The sequence below is a fragment of the Vidua chalybeata genome, chromosome 26, assembly GCF_026979565.1.
Source record: "Vidua chalybeata isolate OUT-0048 chromosome 26, bVidCha1 merged haplotype, whole genome shotgun sequence".
NCBI lineage: Eukaryota > Metazoa > Chordata > Aves > Passeriformes > Viduidae > Vidua > Vidua chalybeata.
The window spans coordinates 893,028-907,279 of NC_071555.1; the positions used below are offsets into that span (position 1 = coordinate 893,028).

At 69.2% G+C, this 14,252-nt stretch overlaps 1 protein-coding gene across 1 annotated transcript; it reads right to left on the reverse strand.

Annotated features, from left to right (window-relative positions):
* Positions 1 to 381: 381 nt before the first annotated feature.
* On the reverse strand, positions 382 to 4,929 carry PPP1R1B (protein phosphatase 1 regulatory inhibitor subunit 1B). Its single transcript, XM_053965489.1, has 8 exons — positions 4,752 to 4,929; positions 3,564 to 3,624; positions 3,210 to 3,232; positions 2,309 to 2,384; positions 2,085 to 2,192; positions 1,414 to 1,482; positions 886 to 1,032; positions 382 to 804 (listed from the first exon to the last, which is right to left on the reverse strand). The coding sequence occupies exons 1-8, from the start codon at positions 4,830 to 4,832 to the stop codon at positions 716 to 718; spliced, it is 654 nt and encodes a 217-aa protein (XP_053821464.1). The 5' UTR covers positions 4,833 to 4,929; the 3' UTR covers positions 382 to 715.
* Between the last annotated feature and the right edge of the window lie 9,323 nt (positions 4,930 to 14,252).

Consider the following 14,252-nt stretch of genomic DNA (forward strand, 5'->3'; position numbering starts at 1 on the left):
GGGGAATCAGTGGGGTGAGGGCAAGACCATTCCCCGTGTGGAAGGGGGGGGGGTGTCTATGGGGCGAGCAAGGGAGAGACCATTCCCCTCCTTGGGGGTGTGCCAGTGGGCCTGGGAGAGACCATTCTCCAGTGGAGGGGTGGCCATGGGGTGGGGAGAGACCATTCCGTGGTTGGGGGGAGTATCCGTGGGGCTGGGAGACACCATTCCCCACATGGGGGGAGTCAGTGGGACAGACCATTCCCTATGGGAGAGGGGGGTGCTCGTGGGGCGCCCCATGGCCCTGCCCCACACCCGCAGTCTGTCACACCCCCAACAACCACCAGACCCCCCCCCCCAGCCCCCCAATATGGCCGCAGCCCCCCCCAAACACTCTCCAGCCTCTGTACAGCCGTTTATTGCGGGCGGGGGGCTCTGCTCGCTTGGGGCCGGGGGGCAGCAGCCAGGGGGGACCCGGACCCCGCCAGCGCCCGGGGGTCCCATCCCCGGCTCCTGCGCCGGCAGCCGGGGGGGGGCGCGAGGCCCGTGGGGAGGGGGCGGCGGCCGTGGCCGGGGGTCCCGACGCGCCCCGGCGAGGCCCAGCACGGCGCGGCACACGGCACGTGGCGCACGGCACATGGCGCACGGCAGACGAAGCGCAGGCAGCGGGCGGGGGGCAGCCGGGGGGCGCAGGCGAAGCTAAGGGGGGGCCGGGGGGGCCGGTGCCCGGTGCCAGCTAACTGGTGCCCAGCGGGAAGGTGGGCGAGTGGCGCTCGGTGCCGATGGGGCGCGAGGGCACCTCGGCGAAGCCGACGTGTCGCCGCTCTGGGGACACAAAACGCGGCGTCGGCGCCGGGCGCGGTGGCACCGGGGACACGGGGGACGGGGGGGTGACAGCCCACGTACCCCCGGTGCCACCGTCCTGCTCCTGCCCCGGCTCCTCCTCGTCACCCTCCGCTCCCTCGGGGTCCTCGGGGATCTCTGACACCGTCAGCGACTTCAGGTCCTCCTCGCGCTCGTCGATGCCGCCGGCGAAGGACACCTTCTGCCCGCCTGTGGGGACCAGCACGGTGGCCCCGGGGACCCACAGCGTGAGGAGACCCCGCGGCCCCAAGCCCCGGTGCCCGCCCGGCAGCGGGCGAGCGAGCGGCCGCGTCCCCTCGCTGTCCCCGTGTCCCCACCGTCCCCATCCTCCTGCCACCCCTGTCCTGCTGTCCCAATCCTCCCGCCGCCCCCATCCCTCCACCGCCCCGTCCCCATCCTCCTGCCACCCCTGTCTCTGCGCCGTCACCTCCGTGTCTGTCCTCCTGCCATCCCTCTGCCACCCCTGCCCCTCCCACTGTCCCCCCATCCCCATCCATCCCCCACCCTCCTGCCACCCCTGTCCCCCCTCCATCCCCATCTCTCCGCCACCCCCCGTCCCCATCCCGTTACCTTTCCGCTTGTGCGCCTTGAGCCCGGCGGGGAAGTAGCTGCGCTCGGCTCTGCCCTGGCTCCCCGGGGCTGCCCGGGCGGGGGTCGATGAGGCCGGGGCACCGCGGGGCACGCGCGGCACCGGGGCACCGCCGGCAGCGCCGCGTCGGGCAGCGGCCGGGGGTCCGGCTGGCGTCACCCGGCCCCGCGGGGGACGGCGACGCGGCCCGGCGGGGGAACGTGGTGGCCTCGCTGGCGGGGCAGCGAGGACAGCACCGGCAGCGGCCGGCCCGTGTCCCAGCCCCGGCACACGCCTTGTCCCCGAGGGCTACAGGGGATGATGACCTCCGTCCCCGCTCCAGCAGCCCCGTCCCCATCTCCCCGTGTCCCCCAGGCTCCAGCAATCCTGTCCCCAGATACCCCGGGCTTCTTGTCCCCATGATCCCACGTCCCCGGGGCTCTGGCGCTCCTGTGTCTGTGACCCCCTGTCCCCACGTCTCCTTGTCCCCTGGGCTCTGGCAGCGCCACGTCCCCATCCCCCAAATTCCAGCAGCCCCATCACCGCACCCCCACACCCCTTGGCCTCCAGAATCCCCCTCCCCATGCCCCTGTGTCCCGCAGGCTGTGGCATCCGTGTCCCCGCATCCCCTGGGCTCCGGCAGCCCCCTCCCCATGTCGCTGTGTGCCCTCACCGGACTCGAGGGCACTGTCGGGGTCGCAGCCGTCATCGGGCTCCCCGTCGGAGCTGTCACCCCCGCCCATGCCGCTCTCCAGGTGGGACTGCACGATGCGCTGCACCGCTGGGGAGACGCCGGTGTCACCGGGCACTGGGAGCACTGGGAGCACTGGGAGCACCGCGGTGTCCCCCCAGCCCCCGCGCTGCCCCCCGTGCCGCCGGTGCCCCCGCGGGCGGTACCTTTGAGCGAGGGCGGGGTGTAGGCACACGGGTTGGTCCTCTTTGGTTTGAGCAGGCAGCCCTCGCCCGACGAGCGCTGCGGGGGGAGCGGCGTCGGGATGGGGGGGGGGGGGCCTGGTGTCCCCACGGGGGTCACCGCGGCCCCGGGAGAGCCGGGAACCCCCCCCGGAGAGGTGGGGGGATGCGATGGGGGTCTCGCAATGGAGCTGACGCCCACCCCTCCCCAGCAATGAGGACCCTGCCAAGGGGATGTGGCGCTGGGGACATGGTGCTGGGGACACCATGATGGGACCCTGTGTTGGGGACCCTGAGGTGGGGACCTTGCAGTGGGGATGGGGTATTGGGGACACCATCCTGAGGACTCCTCTGAGGGGACCCTGCCATGGGGATCCTATGGTGTGGACCCCCATTATGGGGACACTGCCATGAGGACGTGGCACTGGGGTCCCCACGATGGGGACATTGCCTTGGGGACGTGGCACTGGGGTCCTCACGATTATGGGGACACTGCCATGAGGACGTGGCACTGGGGTCCCCACGATGGGGACATTGCCTTGGGGACGTGGTTTTGGGCTGCCCCTGATGGCGACCCTCTTATGGAGGTGTTTGGGACCGCACACTGGGGACCCCTCCACGGGGATGTGGCACTGGGGACACAGTACTGGGGACACTGGGGGGGTGACCCCACGACGGTCACGCGCTGGTTTGCACCGCGGCCAAACTCCACAGCCTGGCTGGGCTCCATGTCCCCATCCCGTGTCCCTGTCCCCGTCCCCGGCGCTGGCGCCGTGTGCCCGTGCCGGGAAGGAGCCGATAAGCTCCGGGCGCCGGGGCTGGGCCCCGATAACCCCCCCTGGGGACACGGGACGGGGGAGCGGGGCTGTGTCGGGGGTCCACTCACCTGGTAGGGCAGGTTCTCGTCCTCTGTGTCAGCGGCACCGGGGAGAGAAGGGTGAGTGGGACACGGGCACCCAGCGGGGCCGGGCAGGGTCCTGCCCACTCTCGGAGCCCCTCCAGGGGTTACCCTGCCCGCCGGGGACCCGCGTCCCCTCCCTGCCACCCCCTTCCTTGTGTGACACCCCGTCCCCTCCCTGCCACCGGCTCCCTTGCCAGACATCCCATTCCACAGGTGACACTACATCCCACCCCCGCCCCCGCATCCCCTCCCCGCCACCGGGTCCCCATGACAGACACCCTGTCCCATCCCTGCCACCGCCTCCCGTCCCTGGACCAGACGTCCCCCGGCCCCGCTCACCTGGGGAGGAGTGTTCGGAGAGCTGGAAGAGCATGGCCGGCGTGGGCCTCCGCCGGCGGATCTGGGGCACAGCGGGGTGTCACCGGCTGGGGACGCCCCGGGTCCCCTGTCCCCTGCCCTGCGCCCCAGGGACACGTGTCTGCACGTGTGTGAGCGTGTGTGCGCCTGTGGGTGCAGGGCCACAAAGCCACCCGGCACGGGGGTCCCCGGCGTGTCCCCAGTGCATCCCAGCCCCAGAGCAGCTCCTCCGGGCGGACTCTGGGTCGGCGTGTGCTGGGGACGTCCCCTCGGATCAGGGACAACCGGCGGGGGTGGCTGCACCGACTCCCAGCGTATCCTGTCCCCTTCATCCCATCCCTGTCCTCATCCTGTGCCCTCTGTCTCATCCCTTCCCTGCTCTCCTGTGCCATGCCTGTCCCTGTCCCTGTCCCTGTCCCTGTCCCCCCGGCACAACTCTCCCTGTGCGGGACCGCAACTTCCACGGGGACCTTGGAGCTCTCTCGTCCTGTCCCCGTCTCGTCCTCAGCCCGTCCCTTTCTGTGTCCCGCTCGCAGTCCCGTCCGGTCTGTCCCTCCCGTCCCATGCCCTGCCCACTCCGATCCCCCTTATCCTTCTCTGCCGGTCCCATCCTCTTCCTCTTGTCCCCTCTGTCCCTTCCGATCTCCCCCTGGATCCATCCCCTCCCTCCCTCTGTCCCCTCCCACCTCCCCCTTGTCCCATCCCATCTGTCCCAACGCATCTCCCCCCCGTTCCCTCTGTCCCTTCCATCCCCTGCCTTGTCCCCTCTGTCCCCTCCGATCCCCCTTGTCCTGCTCTCCCGGTCCCATCCTGATCCTCTTGTCCCCTCCGATCCCCCTTGTCCCATCCCCTGCCTTGTCCCCTCTGTCCCTTCCGATCCCCCTTGTCCTGCTCTCCCGGTGCCCTCCCGTCCCCTTCGATCCCCCTTGTCCCATCCCCTCCCTCCTGTCCCACTCTGTCCCCATCCCGTCCCCGCTGTCCCCGTCCTTCCCCGCCTCCCTCCAGCACCCCTCGGGCTCTCCCGTGTCCCCCTCCCGTCCCACGCGGTCATTCCGGGGGTCCCTCCTTGCCCCGAGGTCAGCGGCAGCGCTTTGCCCCGGCAGAGAGGAGGGACCCCCGGGCTGGCCCCGCTCCCCGCTCCCCTCTCCCTCTCCCCGCTCCCCCCCTCACCATCTCGACGGCGCGGGGGTCCAGGTTGCTGGGGGGGGCCGGCACGGAGAACTGGATCTTCTTGCGCTCCTTGGGGTCCATGGCCTTGGCCGGGAGTCACCGGAGCCGGGGGGGCTCTGGCACCGGTACCGAGCGGAGTTCGGTGGCACCCGGGGCTCGGTACGGCGAGGAATGAGAGTGGCGGGAGGTGGGGAAGGCAGAGCCGGTGAGGAGGAGGAGGAGGAGGAGGAAGGAGAGGGAGGGAGGACACGTCTTCCTACCAGGAGCTGAATTATTCATTCCCCCCCCTCCCCGGGCAGGGGGGCTGAGGCCGCGGTAATGATTCCTTGGGGAGCCCCCCAGGGGGTTCAGCCAACCTGTGGGGGGTCCTTAACCCCTTCCCTGCCGTGGGGGACCCCGCCTGCAGTGGCCGGTTGCGTTGGGACAGGGACGGGTGGCTCCATACGTGTCCCTGTTCCTTATGCCTGAGTCTCCCCAGAGGTGGGGGGCAGGGGACAGAGGGACAGCCGCTCCCACCCCTGCGTGGGGAGCGGCAGAATTCCCCCCACCCGGCTGCTCTGTGCCACACGGGACACAGGGGCACCACTCTGGAGAGAGTGGGGAGAGAGTCCCCCTCCGTGGGGACACGGGACTCCCAAAACATCCCATCCCCTATGTGCCGGGGGTCCCCCCACCCCAAGCTGCAGCCCCCGGGATGTCGAGGGTGCGGGAGTTGTGTCTTCACGCAGGGCTGTGCCCACCTGCCCTGGCTCTTCCCCAGCTTTTGGAGATTTTCCCCATAGAAAATCCCACGGGACATAAAATGTTCCCCCTGGGGAAGGTGGGGGGTTCATCCCCCTGGACAACTGCACGTTCCAGGCAGGGAACGAGGGACATCGAGGCACCTCTCCCGGCCCCACCGAAGGGGCACAACCAGGGGGTCCCCATGCAGGGGGACAGCGGGGTCGGCAGCAGCCGGAGCGGTGGCTCGTCCCCTCCTGGGATGTCCCGGGGCGGTGTCGATGGGAGCCGCCTCCGAGCAGGAACGAGGAAGGGGGAGCCGGGAACTGGCTCCGTCCCCCGGATCTCCCGGTGCTCCAACGGCTGCGGGTGGCCGTGGGCCAGCAGCCACCGCTCCAGCAAAATATTTACCCGAGTGGCACCGAGCCATGGACCAGCCTCCCGCCCGCCCGGCACCACGCGGCAAAGCTCGGCAAAACACGGCACAGCCCGGCTCTGGGTGACAAATCGTGGCTCTGGGTGGCAAATCTCGGCTCTGGGTGACAAGGCCAACTCTAGGTGACAAAGTCCAGCTCTGGGCAACGAGTCTTGGATCTGCGTGACAAGTCTTGGCTCTGTGTGACAAAGTCGGGCTCTGGGTGACAAAACCTGTCTCTGGGTGACAAACTTGTGCCTGTGGCACAGCGCAGTGACCAGCCGGGTGGGGACAAATCAGGGACAGGCGCCAGCAGAGCCAGGAGACCAAAATCTGGGGACAAGGTGAGGGGTCCCTCGGTCACCCTGTCCCCTGGCTGGCCCTGTGCCGGGTGTCCCCGTGCCGGGCTCCGAGCACCGTCCCCATCCCAGGACCCGAGTCGTTATGGCAACAGGTTCCAGGGCTCCATCCCGCTGCTGTTCCCGCTTCTCCCACCCACGAAGACGCCGTGTGAGGGGGTGGCCGGGCCCCCTCCCCTCCCTGCGCTGCGGCAGCGCCGGCACCCGCAGCCCCCCGGGATCGGCACGCGCCGCCCGCGCCCGCGCCCACGCACCGTCACCCGCGGGTGGCACCTGCAGCGTGGCACGGGGAGGTGGGGGGGGGGGGGGGGGCCCGCACCGGGCCCGGAACACGGAGGCACCTTCCAGGCACACGTGTGGCACACATGGCCCCGCTCGTCGCCGGGACAGCACCGTGGGCACCCCGTGCCGTGCCCGTCCCCGTGCCCGTGCCGTGCCCGTCCCCGTGCCCGTGCCGCGGTGCCGCGGGGGCTGCAGCTCCGCGCAGCAGCGAATCCTCCCGCAGAGGGAGTAAAAAATAGCAGCAGGTTGAGGGAAGAAGCGCTCGCCCCCCGCCAGCGGGCACCGGCGAGGAGCCTGCGCCCACCGCGGAGCCGTGGGGACGGGCGTGGCGCGGTGTCACGGGGGGCAGAGGGTGTGGGGATGGACCGTCGTGGGGACAAGATGGGGACACAGCGTCGTGGTGGGTTGGGGCGCACCAGGGACGGAGCATCGTGGGGACAGGGTGCCACGGGGACAGGGTGCCTTGGGGATGGAGCACCGCGGGGACAGGGTGTGCTGGGGGTGGAGCATCGTGCCCGGCAGGGTCCCACGGGGACGAAGCGCCCAGCAGGGATGGGCACAGGGATGGGGACAGGGTGTGCAGGGGATGGAGCATGGTGGGGACAGGGTCCCATGAGGACGAAGTGTCCCAGGGACGGAGCGTGGTGGGGACAGGGTTGTGGCGATGGGGTGCCTCGGGGACAGGCTGCCGCGGGGACAGGACCTTACTGGGACAGGACATCGCGGGGACAGGGCCTTGCGGGGACAGCGCATCGCGGGGACGAGCGCACGGCCCAAGGGTGAGTGCCGGGGGGGGCGGGGCCTGTGCGCGGAGGGGGCGTGGCCCACAGGATGGGCGGGGGTCGCGTCGGAGGTGCCGGGACCCCCGCTCAGCGCCCTTCACCCCGGTGTCCCCCTCCGGGTCCCCCGCCCGGCCCTGCGGGCTGTCCCTCACCCCGCTGCCGGGTGTCCCCTCCCAGCTCGCCCTGGGCTGAGCCCCCCGAGCCCCAAGACCCCCCGTGGGTGCAGCCGCCCCCCAGGAGCTGCAGCGGGGGCGGCGGGTGGGGGCCGGTGCTCCCCTGGGTGCAGAGGAGATGCCGGGAGTGGGAACGCGCGTGGGAGCGGAGCACGCGTGGGAGCCCGAGGAGGCGGTGGGTTGGGGGGGGGGGGAGAGCAGCAGGGGGCTTAACCCCTTCACTGCTGGGAACCCCCCCAGCGACCACCCTCGGGTGCTGCAGAGGGGAAGGGGGGCCTGGGAGGCACCTTCCCAAAATGGGGCTTCATGGGGGTCTGGGGAAAAGGCACCCACTGCCCTACTCAGGGACACTGGGCAGCACTGGGGGGGTGCGATGGGGAAACTGAGGCAGGACTGGGGGGGCTGCACCCCTATAACCCGCCGCCATCGGGGGGTTCAAATCCCATGTCTTTAGCATGATGTGGGGTGGTTTGCCACCCCCTATCCCCAAAAAGTGCGGGGGCTCCAGCGCTGGCACGAGGAGGGGCCGTGTCCCTGGGTTCCCGGCAGGATGGGGCCGCGTGTCCCCGCACCTGGCAGGACAGGGCCGGCTGCGTCCCCAGCACGACGAGGAGGAGTCGCACCCCCTGAACCCCCAACGGGGCGGGCAGGGGGCTGCATCCCCCCGGCCCCTCGGGCTGTGCCCGGTCCTGGTGCCATCGGTGCCCTCACCGGCCCCGTGTGCCCGTCGGCGCCGCGGCACGCGGTGGCAGATGTCACTCCCGACGCTGGCATGGCCAGGCTGGCACGGCCACCCGGGGCTGGCACGGCCGCGTGGGCCGGGCAGCGACTCAAGGGCTTTGGCACAGGGTGGCCGGAGCGGAGCCGCGGCTGGAGCCGCCCTGGTTGGCAGCCACCGGCCACCGGCCACCAGCCACCGGCCCATGCCAAGACTTGCACCCACACCACGGGGTGGGATTGGGGGCACTGGGGGGGTCCTGGGGCAACACCCCCGGGGTGGGCACCCAGCCAAGCAGGGGCTGTGCTGGTTTGGGGGGGGTTCATGCACACAGAGCCCGGTGCCAGGGTGTGCCCAGCGCAGGAGGGGCTGGACGGGAAAAGCCTTGACGGGGGAACTTTGTGGGGGAATGCGGGGAGGATAAAGGGGGAATGTGGGGGGGACAAATCTGGGGGGTTCCAGGAGGGAAGGGGTGCAGTGGTGAGACTCCGAGAGGCAGCCCGGGGTCATCACGTGCCTCAGTTTACCCACCTGTAGCACTTGTCCTCTACAACCTGAAGCCTCACCCACCCCCTTCCCTGCGGAGGGGGGACCCCAAAGGATCCTAAAACTCATCCTGGCGCCCCCACGGAGCCCTGCCAGGGTGGGCTGAAGGGGGGCTCCCAGCCCCGCTCCCCCCAGCCCATCTCTGACCCCCCCCACGGGGGGTCCCGGCCGCCAGCACAGACCAGTTTGCTGCCTCCATTCCCAGAAGAAAGAATAAAGTTAAAACATCTGTTAATTTATAAACCAATTTAACCATGACTGGTTAATAAATAGCTTCCAGCTGGCACCCCCACCCCGCGCCGGGCAAGGGGGGCCAGGGGGGCACAGCCGGGCTCGCCACACTCCCGCAGCCCCCCGGGGTCATTGTCACTTGTCCCCGTGGGGGTGTGTGGGGGGGGGTCCCCGGGGACTCAACGGGGAGAGCCTGCGGGGAGGGGACACGGCCACGGTGCCTGGCACAGGGGGATCCCAGAGGGACGTAGGGGACAGCGTGGTGCCCACGGGGGGGCTCTGGTCATGCGGGGGGGGGGGGGGTCGGGGCTGCCGGGCCGCGGTGAGGGGGGGGTTTGGGTAGGGGAGGAGGGAACAAGGAAGGAGGAGTCTGGAGGGGGTGTGGATGTGTGTGTGTGTGTGCACGCCAGGGATGGGCAAGTGTGTGTTCATGCGTGTGCCGGGCCCGTGCACATCTGCACGCGTGTGCCAGGCGTGTTCACGCGCGCGCGTCCATGTGCGTGTTCATGCGTGTGCCAGGCCCGTGCACATCTGCACGCGTGTGCCAGGCGTGTTCACGCGCGCGCGTCCATGTGCGTGTCCATGCGTGTGCCAGGCCCGTGCACATCTGCACGCGTGTGCCAGGCGTGTTCACGCGCGCGCGTCCATGTGCGTGTTCATGCGTGTGCCAGGGCTGTGCCGTCCACAGGGGCCGTGTGGGGACACCCCATCTCTCCTGTCCCCACAGATTCCGTGACGTGTCCCTGGGCCTGTGGAGCACCATCCTCGCTGCGCACGGATCCAGGATGGGAAGGGGCCTGGCCCCGGCGCTGTGGGGTCCCCGTTCCTGCCCCACATCTCCTCTCTGGGGGCCGTGGGTGGAGGTGCAAGGGCGTGAGCCCCTCGCCGGCCGCGGCGCCCCGACACGTGTCGCAATAGTAATGTAATTTGTCCGTTAACAATGGGCAGCTTGAGGTTTATATTTAATTACACCGATCGCACCAACCTGAACTCACCCTTATTCATCAATAATGCATGGGTTTGTGTTTATCGCTGCTTAATTAATCTGTGCTTACGACAATTAAAGGCTCGCAAAATCCCCCAAGGTGGCAGCGGGGAGCGGCTGCGCCGGGCTGGCGCGAGCGCGGCGCCGGCGTGGTGGCGGTGCCAGCCTGGTCGTGGTGCCAATGTGGTCACCCCGACAGCGTGGTCCCCGTGCCGGCACGGTCACAGTGCTGGCGTGGTGGCAGTGGTCACGGTGCCAATGTGGTCACCGTGGCAGTGTGGTCACCACGCTGGCATGTGGTGGCACGTGGTGACGGTGCCAGTGGGGTCGCAGTCTCGTGATGCTGGCATGATCGTGGTGCCGGTGTGGCCACCGTGCCAGCGTGGTCACGGTGCCCGTCTGGTGACCATTCTGGTGTGGTCACCGTGCCGGTGTAGCAGCTGTGGCCAAGCAGGGTGACACCCCCTGTGTACCCCCATCCTTGAGTGCCAGGAGGGACGAGGGAAGACCCCTCCCCACATGCTGGGGTGCAGCAGTGGGGACCCCCACCCTGTCCTCTCTGCCTCAGTTTCCCCACAAGGAAACCGCCAACACCACCACCACATCCATCACCCCCCTCACATCACCTTCCCCCCAAACCACCCCCATTCCTCCTCCCCGGTGCTTTTCCCCGATTTTGCTTTTCCCTGCCCACTCTGCACGCCCTGACGCACTCGCTGTGGCAGGGCCGGGGGGGCCCGTGCCCCCCACGCCGTGCCAGGCCAGCTCTGTGCCTTTAAGCGCGGTGGCACGGCTGTCCCGGATCAGCCGGAGCGCCTATTAAATTTTTATGCGAAGTGTAAATGGGCCAGGTCTCCAGCTTCCCGCTCCCTCCGAATGATTTATTACTCGCAAATACCACAGAACTAATTAGTATAGTAATTAATTAATACGAATTTGCATATTTGCATGTGCAATTAGTGCAGTGGAGTGATTACTCTGAAAATGAGAAGTTGGGCCTGTCAGATGGGAGTGTGAACTGGAGTGGAAAAGCCTCGTGAAAATGATCCCGGGCGGCGGCACCGGGCACGAGGCGGCACCGGGCAGGCGGCGGCACCGGCGAGGCCCCCCGCGCGTGGGGTCGGGGGGCTCAGCCCCCCAGGACACCCCCTTTCCCCCATCCCATCCCAGCCCGGGTCCCCCAGCCATGGGGACCGCTCCATCCCTCGGCCATCTCCATGGCGACTCGCTGTGCCAGGCGCATCGCCATGGCAACGGGCCGGGCCACGCAGCCTCGCCATGGCGACTGTCGTCATCGCGCTCTGTCGCCATGGAGACACTCCCCATCTCCCCAAATCCACTCCCTGCCAGGCCCCCCCCCCACCTCGGCGTTGGGGTGGGGGTGCTGCTTCTCGGAGTGGGGGGTCCCCGAAAGCACCCGGGAGGCGGGGTGGGGGTCCCGGTGTCCCCAGAGATTGGGGCACCCAGGGATGGGGAGAGCACCCCAGGGTGCCCCACGCTGGCGTCCCCTGCGCTGTGGGGCTGGCAGGAACAGCTGAGCTCTGTGACAGCAGCACCGGGCTGGACCCGCTCCCAGGGGATGCGACCTGAGACTCCCCAGGATGGGGCTTGGCACCCCCAGCCCCACAGTTCTGAGTCCAGCCCTTGGCCTTTGTCCCTGGTGCCACCCAGGTGCCCCTTCACCTGTGCCCACCCCTCTGGCTGAGGCTGAGGCCTGACACACTTCCAGGAGGGCCACCAGCCGCCTGTCCCTGGTTTTGGGGGGGGCAGGCAAGTGAAATGGGGGGCGATGGAGGGGGCCACGGCTACGGGCAGCCCCCACCACCCCCGTGTGCCACATCCCCCCAGCACCGGGCCCCGCCAGCCCCCGGAACGGGCCCAGGCAGTCGCCATCTGCCACGGCGGGGCCGGGGCCGCTGCCAGCAGCACCCACTCAGCTGTGCCCACACGGGTGGCACCGCCGGTGAGTGCCTCCCGACCTGCCACAGCGGCCATGGAGAGGCTGCTGTGGCCACTCCTGAAGCCTGGTGACATCACACACCAGCTGTGATGTCATAGGCTGTTGTGACGTCATCAGGGTGGCCTTGTTACCTCGGCAGCAGCAAGCTCTGCTGGTGGCAGCTCCCTCCAGCCCTGGGTTGGGGTCCCCTGTCCCCGTCCCCCACTGTCCCCAAAGGACATCTGACCCCATCAGGGAGAACACAGCAGGTGACAAAGGAGTGTGGGGCACGGGGGACGAGTCTGCTGCGTCCCCACCCCGTGATCATCTGTCCCCAGCCCCACGTGGAGCCGCGGCTCCGGCAGTTTCCCACTGGGCAATTCCCAGGTGTCATTTTCCTAATTAACAACGTGTGGCTTAAAAAGCACTTGTCAAGTCCCTGGCCTGTGTGTGACTGTGGGGGACAGGCTGGGGGGACAGGCTGGGGACGCAGGTGGGGGATATGAGCAGGAATTTGGGTGCCCTGGGAGCAGGATCCAGTGGGTGAAGCAGCCACACCACAGCCCCAGGGCTGGCACAGCATCTCCCCATCCTCCTCTGGCAGAAGATGAGGGAGTTCCCTAAACCCCCCTGATGCCAGTTCAGCCAGGGGCCCCCTCTCTTCCCTCAGTTTCCCTCCTCCATCAGCCTCCTCCTCCCAAGCTCCCCACCCATGACCTTGCACAGTCACCACTGCAGGGACTTCTAGGGACACGGGGACGGGCAGGGCAGCACCCACCCCTCCCCATCCCCCAGAGCCCCCCACCCGCAGCTGGGGCCCTGCTCACCCGCTGACTGGAAGATGCCCAGGGATGGGTCCTACGAGGGTGGAGCTGCTCCAGGGACCCGGCCCGAAGGCAGCGGGGACAAGGATGGGGACAGGGATGGGGACAGGGATGGGCTCAGCTCCTGCTCCCGCCGCTCTCCTCCCCTCGGTGACATTCCCGGCGGTGGCTCCGCCGCGCGTTAGCGCATCCATCTCTCCCCAGCCTTCACCTCCCAGAAATATTGCAGTGCAGAGCCGGCTCCATCTGGCAGCGGCCCCCGCCTCCCCCCCGCCACCGCTCGCGGGGAGATGCCGGAGCCGGATCCATCGCCCGGGCCCCGCATGGATCGGCCTCGCTGAGGGCCAGCAGGGACCCCACCGGTGACAGGGGCCAGCCGGGATGACCCCCGTGCCACACCGGGTGGGGGGCAGCGTGGCCTGGCCGAGGCAGCCGCCGCGGTGCCACGGGCCGGCCCCACGCCGGGGCTGTGGCAGCCGGCTGAGCCCCGGCGAACTCGCCCCACGCGGGGCCCCTGGAGCCGCCGCGGGCCCAGCTGGCTCCCAGCCGTGTCCCGGCACCACCCAGCACCCGGCTCCCACCGCCGGCTCTGCCAGTGCCGACCTGCCTCTGTGCCCTCGCCGTGTCCCTCCCCGTGGCGCGTGTCCCCTGGCACGCACCTCGGGCCGGAGCCATCGCCGCCGCAGGCAGGGTCCCATCGCTTCCTGCTGGAGGGAGGGAAGGGACGTGGAGGATGGTTTTTGGGGGAGGAAAGAGCCTCATGCCTCTGCCAAACTCCTCACTGTGCCCGCCTGGCACCGAGGCCACCAGAGACATAACGGGAGTGGCCAGGGACCAGAGGTGGCAGCGCTGGGACAGGCGGTCCCTGCACACGGGGACCATCAGTGGGATGGGGAGCAGAGCCCCGGGGTCACTGGGCCATCTCCCCCAGCCTCCACACCCAAAAAGGCAGAACCCAGCCCTGCCCCTGCTCCCACCCTGCTCCCACCCTGCTCCAAAGCGCTCCCCAAACTGTGCCTGGTCCTGGGTTCACCTCAGCCTCACCCACCCAGGACAGCCCCAATTCCCGTGGGATGGATCCTGCTCGTCCAGCCCCTGCGCCGTGCTGCCAGGTCCCTGCTCACCTCTGTGGATGAAGCCCCTTCCCAAAGTCACCCAAGGAGCAGGACGGGGCTGCCCCTGCCCTGCTCTGCCCTGTGCCACCACCAGCCATGGTGGAGGGGACAGCACGGGGACAACACGGGGATGCCACTCCTGCCCTCTCAGAGGGCCGTGGCCAGGCACAGTCCGGCCGAGGGTCATCAGCACCGCCTGCTGCACCCACCGAGGCAGAGCTTTGGGTTTTCATCTCCCTGCTCCCCTTTCATCTCCTCTCCCCGTTTCATGTCTCCACTTTCTTCTCCCTCCAAGCACTGCGCATGCTGATGAGCCTCACCGGCTGCTAATTAGGCTGTAATGGGTACACTGGGCCAGGGGCTTGTGGCTCATCCCCGTCCCCATCCTTGTCCCCACACGGGCCATCTTGGC